Here is a 12787-nt window from a genome sequence, read left to right as displayed (position 1 = left end):
ACACCTCACTGGGGTACTACTGACTCGTGTATAAGCCGAGCCCCAGTTTTTCAGCAAAACTCAGCTTATACACGTATACGGTAATACCGAACATATGTAGGGTTCATGCAGATATAGTGACCCCAGACCAGTAAGGGAAACAAACATTCCTACTTCTTCTGGGAGCCACGAAGACACCTTTACAGGTGTCCTCTCCCCTAGAACCCACAGCCACCCTGCCGGGTGACAGTTTTATAAAGGAAAGCCAGGTCAAGTGACTCCCACAGATCTCACAGGCCAGGCCTTTCTGGCCCCTGAACCTTTGCTCTTCAGGGATCTTCTGGTCCAGATGAGGAGATAGATGAACATAAAGTGAGATTGACAACACTGCTTAGGAAGTAAGTGGGTGCTACATGCATGCTTCTGATTGTAAAGCCTGTTGTCATTTTACCATCAAGTGGATATTCACTCATGGTGACCCCCCGCCCACCGCCCCCAGTGTCAGAGTAGAACTGCTCCATTGGATGTTCAAGGCTAGGACCTTTTTGAAGGTAGACCACCACACCTCTCTTCCCAGGTATCTCTGGGTGGATCGAAACTGGCAAGCTTTAAGCCAGTAGGCATACATCTAAATGTTTGTGCCAGGCAAGGATTCTTTTTTTTAAAACAAACAAAACAGTTTTATTGACACTTAGTCCACATTTCACACAATTCAATAATTGAAACATATGAAGAAGAGTTGTACAATATGACCACAATCAATTTTAGAATGTTTTCTCCCTGCCTTCCTGCGAACCCCCACCCCCCATGGTCAAATCACTTGTAAAATGATTTGTGTAATCACCATCAGTTCTTGTGTTCCCTCCTATATACATTGCTTACTTCCCCAACCCCCTCACTCTCCATGCCCACCCCTACCACCATATAAACTCTTGAGATAGATTTTTTAATCATTTTATTAAGGGCTCATACAACTCTTATCACAATCCATACATACATCAATTGTGTAAAGCAAATTTGTACATTCATTGCCCTCATCATTCTCAGACCATTTGCTCTCCACTTAAGAGCCTGGTATCGGCTCCTTATTTTGTCCTCACCCTCCCCATTCCCCTCTCCCTCATGAATCCTTGATAATTTATAAATTGCTATTTTGTCATATCCTACACTGCCCGACGTCTCCCTTCACCTACTTTTCTGTTGTCCATCCCCCAGGGAGGAGGTTATATGTAGATCCTTGTAATTGGTTCCCCCTTTCCACCCAATCCTCCCTCCAACCTCCCAGTATCACCACTATCACCATTGGTCCTGAAGGGAACATCTGCCCTGGATTCCCTGTGTTTCCAGTTTCTATCTGTACCAGTGTATATCCTCTGGTCTAGCCAGATTTGTAAGGTAGAATTGGGATCATGATAGTGGGGGACCGGGGGAGGAAGCACTTATGAACTAGAGGAAAATTGTATGTTTCATCGTTGCTACCCTGCACCCTGACTGTCTCGTCTCCTCACCGTGACCCCTGTGTAAGGGGATGTCCAATTGCTTACAGATAGGCTTTGGGTCTCCAACCTGCACTCTCACTCATTCACAATGCTATGATTTTTTTTTCATCTTTGATACCTGATCCCTTTGACACCTCATGATTGTACAGGCTGATGTGCTTCTTCCATGTGGGTTTTGTTGTTTCTGAGCTAGATGGCCACTTTTTTACCTTCAAGCCTTTAAGACCCCAGATGTTATATCTTTTGATAGCCAGGCACCATCAGCTTTTTTCACCGCATTTGCTTATGCACCCATTTGTCTTCAGCGATCGTATGAGAGAGGTGAGCACACAATGATATGATTTTTTTTGTTCTGATGATGTCTGATACCTGGTCCCTTGTATACGTCATGATCACACAGGCTGGTGTGCTTCTTCCAAGTGGGCCTTGTTGTTTCTGAGCTAGAAGGCCGCTTGTTTACCTCCAAGACTTTAAGACCCCAGATGCTATAGCTTTTGTTAGCCAGGCACCATCAGCTTTCTTTTCCACATTTGCTTATGCACCCGTTTTGTCTTCAGCGATTGTATCAGGAAGGTGAGCATCATGGAATCTTGCGACTTTTCTTATCCCCATATATCTGCTCCTTCTGTGCTTCACAAACTGGAAAACCCAACTGAAACAATGAAAACAAAAAGAAAATAAGATGGTAAAGATAAAATAATAATAGAAATAAAATTACAAATAATGGGTAAGAAAGAAACGTCCACCATGGATATGTAAAGGGCCAGGGAAGAAAATTTTGTCATGGAACAAGCAAGAAATACTTGCACCTAGAAGTATTGGATTCAGAGGGAGGTCAACTGATGAAATTCTTTATAAAACTTAAAGGACTGGACATGAGAAAGTGAGGCTTTTTGGTGGCTACAATCTGAAGGTAAGGCTTTTCAGAGGTAGAAGATCTTTCATTGGTGTTTGACATTGGGAGGATTAAAATAGACAGGCAGATGTACATATATTTTATGGTAATAAAATGAGGTAGTGGGCAGACTTTGGGCCTCTGCTCAAGCTTACCTCAATGCAAGAACACTTTGTTCTAACAACCTGGCATTCTGTGATACTCACCCTTCTGGCACAATTGCTGACAAAGTGGGTACCCAAGCAAATATGGTGAAGAAAGCTGATGGTGCCAAGCTATCAAAAGATAGTGTCTGGGGTATTAAAGGCTTGAAGTTAAAAAAGCAGCCATCTAGCAGAGAAGCAACAAGGCTACATAGAAGAAGCACACCAGCCTGTATGATCTTGAGGTGTCTACAGGATCAGGTAACAGTCACCAGAAAACTCAAAACAAACAAAAAAAACCCCATATTGTTAAGAATAAAGGGGGGCTGGAGCAGAGACCCAAAGGCCATCTGTAGACAATGGAACAATCCCCTCACAGAAAGGTCACAAGGAAGGGATGAGTCATCCAGGGTGCAGTTTAGCTCCAATGAAACGCACAATATCCCTCTGGTTCCTTGAAGTCCCTCGCCTCTACTATAATGACCCCAGCCCTGCCTTTCAGTTCTGGATAGACCGGAACATGTACTCTGCAATTGTTGAGTCTGTTGTTTCTCTGCCCTCCGCATTCTCAACAATATGTCTTTTTGAGGAAAGCATTCAGAAAGGAGCAAGCCAATATGCGTGGCATATTTAGACTACACAGCTAATAGACACTTGAGGTCCCAGAAACCACAACCCACTCCCTCAGAGTTGATTCTGACTCAGCCACTGTATATAACAGAGCAGACAGAACTGCTTCCTAGGGTCTCAGAAGCTGTAAATCTTAACAGGAGGAGACAGCCTCCTCTTTCTCCCATGGAGCAGCTGATGGGTTTAAACGGCTGACCATGGAATTAGCAGCCCACCACCTAACCTACAGCAGCCCCACGTGAGCCCCTTGATGTTGAAGTTAGGTGTCCCTGTTACGGATTTAAACTTATCCATGCAAATCTGCCGCTGACCAGCTGTGTGGATCTTGGCAGCAAGTTAGGTAACTCTGTAAAGCCTAGTTCTTTATCTGAAAAACGATGATAATACATAGAACCCAATTTTCTGGTTTGACCCAATTCTGTGGGCTATAGTAGCAGGTGATTCAACTGGGGGGGGGGGGGGAGCAAGTCAGACTATGAAGGGGGAGGACCCTGCAAAGTAAGCTGAGGAGTTTTGAAGTAGGTTGTGTGGACCTAGCTGGGCACTGACAGATAAAGACCAGATCAAAGAAACCCATCATCCTTCCATGAGACAGAGTGATTAAAGACTGGGCGCTGGATGAGATCACAGGTGGACTCACCTTGCTCCTGCTTCCCTTACTGTTCTTAGCCTAAGGAGTCACTTCTCCCCATCCCCAAATCCAAATGGTTGTGTCACCTGCCACAGGGCCACTCTTCTCTTTATTTAGAAGACAGCAAGGGAGCAAGGAAATGAGACGAGCTAGAATGCTGAAGTTAGATTTCTGCAGAGTTCAGAATTAAATGTAAAGGCTTATTTCATACAGGTGAAAAATACTTTTAAGAGTGGGGGTTTAGGTATTATTAGTTAAAATAACTTAATTTCTGACTAAGGTTGGATAGGTGGTTTCATATTCTATTTAAGCACATATATCACAGCTATTAGACTACACCCAAAAGCAACAGTCTGGGTACTGTAGAAGCTGGAGAGCTAATAAATTGAAACCAACGGCCCATAGCTCCATTTATGTAGTGGTTGATAACTTATAAGAGAAAAACAAACCTCACTGCCATCGAGTGGATGCCAACTCATAGCGACCCTACAGCACAAATTTCATGACTCAAAGACATGCAGGGCATTGGGTGCTGTACATTTATAAGCGAATTGTGCAGTTTTGATATAGTAATGAAGGGCATCTGACAGAGCCTTTGAAAAATGAACTTTAGAGATAATCCCTTGTTAGGTAATCCTTAAATATATTTGCTTTCAGTCTTTTTTAAAATGCATTTTTATAAAGCAGAGATGATACTCTATATCTTAATACTGTACTACTTACTTTTTTCCCATTTAATATAGCTCAGGAGAAATTTCCATGGCATACGGTATCAGTTTCACATGTAATGGCTACATGATATTCTATTACAGAGTTACGTGGTTCATTACAGTTCTATTATGGTAGGATAGTTCAGTTATCTCAATCTTTTGCCACAACAAATGATCATCTTTGCATCTGCTCTTTTCATTGGACTCTCTCCTAGAAGGGAAGCTGTTTTATCAGCAAGAAGCAGGTTCAAGCTCTCCCTCTACCAGGCTTCATTGTCTTACAATGAAGCTGCACTTATTTGCTCCCCACTGGCAGGAAATTACTTTTACGGGAAGGCTCTCAACCCATTGTCTTTCTCAATTCATCATTTTGGTTTTAATTTTGAAAAGAGAGTTAAAAATATGAGACATTGCAATTTGTAAAAAGCCCGAGTGAGTATTTGCGGGTGGCGAGAAAGATACTAAAGTCACCAACAGCACAGAGTAGAGGGGCATTTCTGCGGTAGAGGAAGAGTTCTGCCACCGGTTCCACGGGTGATGTGGGTGTGTCCAAGACGGGGAAGAGCACGAGGAATGGGAAAACTGGAGCGTAGTGAGGACCAGACCGTGTGTGAGGTCCCACTCCTGCCCTCATGGTCCATATTTGCCTTCTAGACTAGAGAGATGATAAAAAAGAGAGTCCTTAATTGACCGACCAGTCTCATCCAGAGTGGGCAACTTTGACTAGAGCCTCTTCATTTGAACTCCCCCTTCTGCCTAAAATCGGTCACTTCCCCCTACCCACCCCTGTTCTCCTCCTTCGGCCTCCTCGCTGCCTCGGAGTCAGGGCAACCCTAAGGGGCGTCAGCCCTCTGAAGAACCACCACCCAAGACTGCAGGCTCGATCTTATCAAATCACTGTCAAGAGCAAGACTTTACCCTCTCTGAGCTTCAGGAAGCAGAGGCTGGGAGCGGATTCTCTGCCTGCCCAAGAGCATTGAAGGAACTTAGCAGGAGCAGCTTGTCTGCTGCCCGCAGGACCACTGATCGGATAGTCGGGAGAGCATGTCTCTGAGCACGGCATTTGTTTCCCATCAGGCCAGGGCCGCGTGCTGGGATGAGTTGCCAGGGGAGAGGACCGCCCGGGAGGCAAAGCCACCAGAATAGAAGATCGGTTGATGAGGCCTTTCCTACAGCAGCTCTCGCCCTGTCTCTTTCAGGTCGCCTTGATCTGAATCCCTTAAAGTTTCTGGTTTTTGACTGGAATTGGCGAGATCAGAAGTTGAGGAGACTGATGGACATTCCGGAGGTACCGTCTACTCAGCAATTGCCCTTAATCTTTTGTGTCTTACCCCCCTCCCCCATGTGAACTTGAGTTCAAAGGAAGAAAACCTGGAAGACCAGGCACATTTGCTCTTTCTTTTCAAAAATGACCCTCTTTCTTTTTCCTTCATCCTTACGCATGAACTCTTTGAAGGGCACAAACCGCCTTGTGTATGGTCCACATCCCCCAAACCTGCTTACTTGACGTAGACAGCTATTTGGATTTTCGTGCGGTGGGGAAATTTTTCAGTGTCTCAGTGACTTAAAAGTGAAGGACTGAGTGCCTTTGTGAGCATGGTACCAGCTCGCAGTACATATGCAAGAACATCTGTTATGACCATGATGTGAAACACTGCTTCTCTATGCTGGGTTATCTTGGAGCTGACTTCCCAATCCAGCTGTTAGAGAAAAAAGGGTTTGCACAGTAATAAACACAGCTGCCAATCACCGGCTTGAAATCAATAAGGACAGTAACTATTCAAGAAGCTTGGAAATAACTCTTTCAAGCATACTGAATGAATGAATTTGTCATGTTGTAAAACTATACAACATCAGGATGTATACTATACATCCTGAATTTATACTATACTATATTTATGTATTCTATACATCCTGAACTATACAACATGAATTTGTCATGTTGTAAAACTATACAACATCAGGATAGCCTGATGATAATTAATCAGGGAGGTATATCAGACACTGGTGCAGGTTAAACGATAATTTGCTTAGTTCCCTACACAAGAGGGCTTCAGAAAGTGCAGCGACAAATGGAATCAAGAGATAATGGAATTTTTCACAGACTACTTAAAACTACCTCCTAAGTCTGCACATAGGCCCACCTGAATTGACCAGTTTTTTTTTTTTTTTTTTTTTTTTTTTTTTTTTAACAATTTATTGGGGCTGATACAATTCTTTACACAGTTCATACATATACATACATCAATTGTATAAAGCACATCTGTACAGTCTTTGCCCTAATCATTTTTTTTTCTCTTTTCTTCTTTTACATTTTATTAGGGACTCCAACAACTCTTACCACAATCCATACATATACGTACATCAATTGTATAAAGCACATCCATACATTCCCTGCCCCAATCATTCTCAAGGCATTTGCTCTCCACTTAAGCCCCTTGCATCAGGTCCTCTTTTTTTCCCCTTCCTCCCCATTCCCCCCTCCCTCATATGCCCTTGGTAATTCATACCTCGTTATTTTGTCATATATTGCCCTATTCGGGGTCTCCCTTCCCCCCTTCTCTGCTGTCCCTCTTCCAGGGAAGAGGTCACATGTGGATCCTTGTAATCAGTTCCCCCTTTCCAACCCACTCACCCTCCACTCTCCCAGCATCGTCCCTCACACCCTTGGTCCTGAAGGTATCATCCACCCTGGATTCCCTGTACCTCCAACCCTCCTATGTACCAGTGTACAGCCTCTGTCCTATCCAGCCCTGCAAGGTAGAATTCGGATCATGGTAGTTGGGGGGAGGAAGCATCCAGGATCTGGGGGAAAGCTGTGTTCTTCATCAATACTACCTCATACCCTAGTTAACCCATCTCCTCTCCTAAGCCCCTCTATGAGGGGATCTCCATTGGCCGACACTTGGGCCTTGGGTCTCCACTCTGCACTTCCCCCTTCATTTAATATAATATATATATACACATACATATATACATATACACATATATACACATACATACACACACATATCTTTTTTTTTTTTTGCATGATGCCTTATATCTGGTCCCTTGGGCACCTCGTGATCGCACTGGCCGGTGTGCTTCTTCCATGTGGGCTTATTTGTTTCTGAGCGAGATGGCCGCTTGTTCACCTTCAAGCCTTTAAGACCCCAGACACTATCTCTTTTGATAGCCGGGCACCATCAGCTTTCTTCACCACATTTGCTTGTGCACCCATTTGTCTTCAGCGATCCTATCATGGAGGTGTGCAGTCAATGATATGATTTTTTGTTCTTTGATGCCTGGTAACTGATCCCTTTGGGACCATTAAAAGTGGTTTAACCAATTGATGTTAGGTAGATGAAGCTATGTTTGCTGATTTCAGTCATACTGTTAACACTGAGTGATCCTCCCTTACTTTTCTCATTACAATAATAGAAACAGTTTGGTTTTTTTATCCTGTTTGTTACCCAAGGTTGTCTTTATTATGTAGATATCATTGTTGTCTTCGCTGGTTGGTGCCAGTGAGTGGATTCGAACTCCTAGAGACCCGACTATGGTGGACAGAGTGAAACGCTGGCTGAGCCTGCACCATCATCACAATTGTCCTCATGTGTAGCCAGGCTGTAGCCACTGTGCCGGTCCATCTTGGTGAAGGCCTTCCTCTTTTCCTCTCCCCCTCTGCTTCACCAAGCAGGACGTCATTATTAGCCATCATCAAAACGCAAATAAAAGTACTACATTGAAATGCGGTATAGAGCCTGGGTTATAGAAAGCACACTTTAGGTGCCTTGGAATCCCTTCTGTAGGGGGGTTTCTTTTTAATGACGGCAAACAGAAGGGCACTACTGAAACTGATGTTTATGTTGTACCTCTTTCTGGGCTTGTGTAACTGTTACCCGTGCATCTAATATGGTTTAGAACTTTTGCCCTTCTCCATTCCGATGTCACAGAAATAACAAGGCATCTAGTGGGTTGGAGTCGTTTGTCAAGACCATCTTTTGTTGAGCATAACTCTCCCCCCGCCCCCATTTTTTCTCATTTAGATAAGAAAGGAGGTTTTTGAACTTCTGGAAATGGGAGTCTTCGATCTGTGCAAATCTGAGTCGTTGAAGCTGGGCCTTTTCTAAGGCTGGCCCCGAAGGCAGACCCTCGATTCACTTCTCTCTTGAATGGGCCCGGCCCACACGGAGCACTCAGTCAATGTCTGCTCGTGTTTTATCAACAGCACCACCCATGGATCGCTGGGATGGTCTCACTAGGGATTCTCTGCCCGAAATCAGTCTTTTTTGCTAAGTCCCTTCCTTGCCTAATAAAGTGTCGTCGGTTTGCCTGAGATTTTTATCGTGTGCACTGAGTTTGTCTCTGACCAACTGACCTGATGCGACTGTGCAGAAGAATGGGTAGAGCAGTGTGGAGACCCGAGGCAAGTCCCTGAGCCCTCAGAGCCTCTGTCTTGGCATCTGTAGAATGGGAGTGATCTTGCATGGGAGCAGTAGTGGTCCAAAGAACCGCAGGTGTATGTGGTACGTTGTCAATGTACCTGAGACCACAATGTAACTAACAAAATGCAGCTCTCCTACTCCCTTTTTTTAATGTTTTGGGGAAATGTATACTAGCAGAAGAGTTGTAAGAGTAGCACAAAGAATTCCCATATACCTTCACCCAACGTTAACATCTCTAACATCTCACATGACCATCATACCGTGATCTAAACTAAGAAACCAGCACTGGTGGGATGTAATTGAACTCGATTTGTATCCACATCCCAGTTTTGTGCCCCTGGTGGCCTTTCCTGCTCAGGTCGCGTGTTGGCATTTTTCCTGAGTTTGCTCACATCACTCACAGTGCCCTGGCCTTGTTCTTCACGACCTTGACGTGGATGAGTATTTAATTTATTTATTTTTTAAATAATTTTATTGGGGCTCATACAACTCTTATCACAAGCCACACATACATCAATTGGGTAAAGCACATTTATACATTCGTTGCCCTCATCATTCTCAAAACTCTCTTTCCACTTGGGTTCCTGGAATCAGCTCCTCATTTTCCTTTTTCCCCTTCCCCTCCCTCCCTGCTCCCCCCTCTCTCATGAACCCTTGATAATTTATATATTATTATTTTATCTTATCTTACACTGCTCGGCGTCTCCCTTCACCCACCTTTCTGTTTCCCATCCCCTAAGGAGGAGGTTATATGTAGATCCTTGTGATCAGTTCCCCCTTTCTATTGCCCTTCCCTCCCGGTATCGCCACTCTCACCACTGTTGAGGGGTTCATCTGTCCTGGATTCCCTGTGTTTGCAGTTTCCATCTGTACCGCTGTGCATCCGCTGGTCTAACCAGGTTTGCAAGGTAGAATTGGGATCATGATAGTTGGGGGGAGGAAGCATTTAAGTACTAGAGGAAGGTTGTGGGTTTCATTATTACTACACTGAACCCTGAGTGACTCATCTCCTCCCCACTCCCCCTCTGCAAGGGATGTCCAGTTGTCTACAGATGGGCATTGGGTCCCCATCATGCACTCCCCTCATTCAGGATGATATGATTCCTTCCCCCCTCCCCCGCGTCTTTGTTGCTTGAGACCTGGTCCTCTCGGCCCTTCATGATCACACATGTTGGTGTATTGCTTCCATGTGGGCTTTGTTGCTTCTGGGCTAGATGGCCACTTGTTTACTTTCAAGACTTTAAGACCCCAGACGCCATATCTCTCGATAGCCGGGCACCATCAGCCTTCTTCACCACACTTACTTATGCACACATTCGTCTTCAGTGTTTATGTGGAGAAGGTGATCACACAGACGTGGATGAATATTTTAGAGAGCATCTCTCGATTTGGGTTTCTTTATTGTTCATAGGTTGAGCTTTATGCTCCTTTGATTACAGAGTGACATGTCCTTCTTGATGCATCATATCCCAAATCAAACTCACTGACAGCCAGTCAGTGCCAACTTAGTGTGTTAGACAGGGTTCTCTAGAGAAACAAAACAACAACAACAAAAAATAAACAAAACAAAAAAAGAGAAACAAAACCAGGACACTAGTAATTTTGTATAGATTTAGATAGATAGATAGATAGATAGATAGATAGATAGATAGATAGATAGATAGATAGATAGATAGATAGATACAAGAGAATAAACAATCAGTAAAGCACTAAAAATGGCTTAGTACAACTCACTCCGTGAGACAGCTAGTACACTGGCAGTCCTTCAAGTGTTGAGGGCCGCCGGGTAATCCTCCATGGAGCAATTCAGGCTATCCGGGCACAGGCAGCAAACAGCAAGCAGGTCACCAACAGTCAGCCAGATGACAGGGTCCGACAGTCCTCAGCCCTCAGCTCAACAGATATACCTTCCAGTAGCATGGCGAAGCAGGTCTTGAAGGAACCTCAAGTTACAGCGACACCATCCATGGGTAGGTGTCCCACAGGTAGTGTAGCTTGCAAATTGAGGCACAGAATGAGCAAGGCAGCCGCACACTTGTCTGATGATCAAGGAGCAAGAGAGAGAGGCGAGGCTCGCTGAGCTATTTATCTCTGCCCTGCAACCAATCTCACGTGTTCATTGGCCATGTTGGCACAACAAACTTACCTATCACACTTAGGGTGACCCTATAGAACAATCAGGGTAAAAAAATTAATGCTATGTCTTATTATTGATTATGTCAACCTTGATCACTTGGTTAAGGTGTTATGTCTCAGATGCTCCACTGTAAAGGTACTATTTTAAGAAAAAAACACTTCATAAATCTGATGGTTGGGCAGGAGGGGGTAAAAAAAATCTGATGGTTGAACTGTGTTCCCCGCACCCCTAACCCCCACCCAAAAATGTTAAAGTTCTAATCCCCAGTTCCTCTGACTTTATTTGGAAATACAGGCATGTCTTGGCAATATTGCAGGCCACCACAGCCTAGTGATATCCCAGTAAGGGGGGTGGGGGGAAGAGGGAGTCACACGAATTATTTGGTTTCCCAATGCATATAAAAATTATGCTTATACTATATTGGGGCCTCTTAAGTGTGCAATAGCTTGAGGAAATTTTGTAAATATCACGAGAATTACCAAATTGTGACTACAGAAACATGAAGTGAGAGCACTCGCTGTTAGAAAAGAAATATCACTCACAGACTCGTTGCGCACAGGGTTCCACGTGTTAAAAATAAAAACAAGCACACACACTCCCCTATCTGGGAAGTGCAATAAAATGAGGTGTGCGTGAGCACCGGCCTGTGGCAGATCCCTGCGGCCCCTCCAGTGACCATCCTCTCCCCTGTGGTCACCTCCTCTTCTTCTCAGAACCCAAATGTACAGCTTTCTCCCCCAGGGATGGAAGCCCTGCCAGCTTGGGAACCCTTGGCACTGTCCACTGTAGGCCATCTTCAGAGCTTCCAGAGTGGAGGGACAAGGGGGCTGGCAGCCTGGATGGCTTCATCCTCCCAAACTGTGTAGAAAACAAAGGTAGGATGTCACCACCAAGACAAAACTAACCAAAAACTAGGGATGCCTGCATGGCCTTTCCAAGTGTAGAGATGAAGCTCTTAGGACAGGCCCTCATCCGATACGAGTGTTGTCTGTTAAAAGAAGACGAGGCAGGACACAGTACAGGGGAACAGAGAGAGTGCCCGGTGAAGACAGGCAGAGAATGGCGTGATGCATCTGCAAGCCAAGGAATGCTGGGGGCTGTCCCAAACTAGGAGAGAGGTATGAACTGATTCTCCTTCGGAACCTCAGAAGAAATCAACACTGCTGACACTGTTTTCAGACAGGGAGCCTCTAGAACTGGGAGAGAAGACATTCCTCTTGTTTTCAGCTGCCCAGTTTGTGGTACTCGTGACCCCAGGAAACTGCTTTCTCAGAGATCCGTTAGGCTACGCTAATCACCTGCTGCTCCTCAGACTCTTGCCCACTAATTTTCAGCAACTGTGGGCAGAGATCTTGCCGGCAACAATTATTACTGTGGTGATTTTTTTATCTCTCTGTCTGTTCCTTCTACATTTATTTGCTGGAATTCTTCTGCTGTCCAAGTAGAAGACATTGTTTTCAAAAGGATGATGACCAAGGGCTCAATTAGAAAGCAGGTGTTTTGAGAATGATGATGGCAACACTTGTATGAATGAACTGGACACAATGGATGTATGTACGGATTGTGATAAGAGTTGTATGAGCTAATAAAATGATTTAAATAAATAAAATAAATAAGGATGATGGAAACATATGTACAAAGGTACTGGACATGATGCATGGATGGATGGATTGTGATGAGAGCTGTAAGAGCCCCCAATAAAATGATTTTTAAAAGAAAGCTGTCCCTTTCCACAC

At 44.4% G+C, this 12787-nt stretch overlaps 1 protein-coding gene across 1 annotated transcript in view; it reads left to right on the top strand.

Moving 5' to 3' along the window:
* Positions 1–8805, top strand: part of CMSS1 (cms1 ribosomal small subunit homolog) — a 452794-nt gene extending 443989 nt beyond the window's left edge. Inside the window, exons 9-10 of the mRNA XM_075542419.1 lie at positions 5687–5775; positions 8516–8805. Of these exons, the coding sequence (XP_075398534.1) occupies positions 5687–5775; positions 8516–8599 (173 nt within the window). The 3' untranslated portion in view covers positions 8600–8805. The remainder of the gene's footprint in view (positions 1–5686; positions 5776–8515) is intronic.
* The last annotated feature ends 3982 nt before the right edge of the window (positions 8806–12787 follow it).

This window comes from Tenrec ecaudatus, chromosome 2 (assembly GCF_050624435.1).
Source record: "Tenrec ecaudatus isolate mTenEca1 chromosome 2, mTenEca1.hap1, whole genome shotgun sequence".
Lineage (NCBI taxonomy): Eukaryota > Metazoa > Chordata > Mammalia > Afrosoricida > Tenrecidae > Tenrec > Tenrec ecaudatus.
This window is presented reverse-complemented; position numbering and strand designations above follow the sequence as displayed.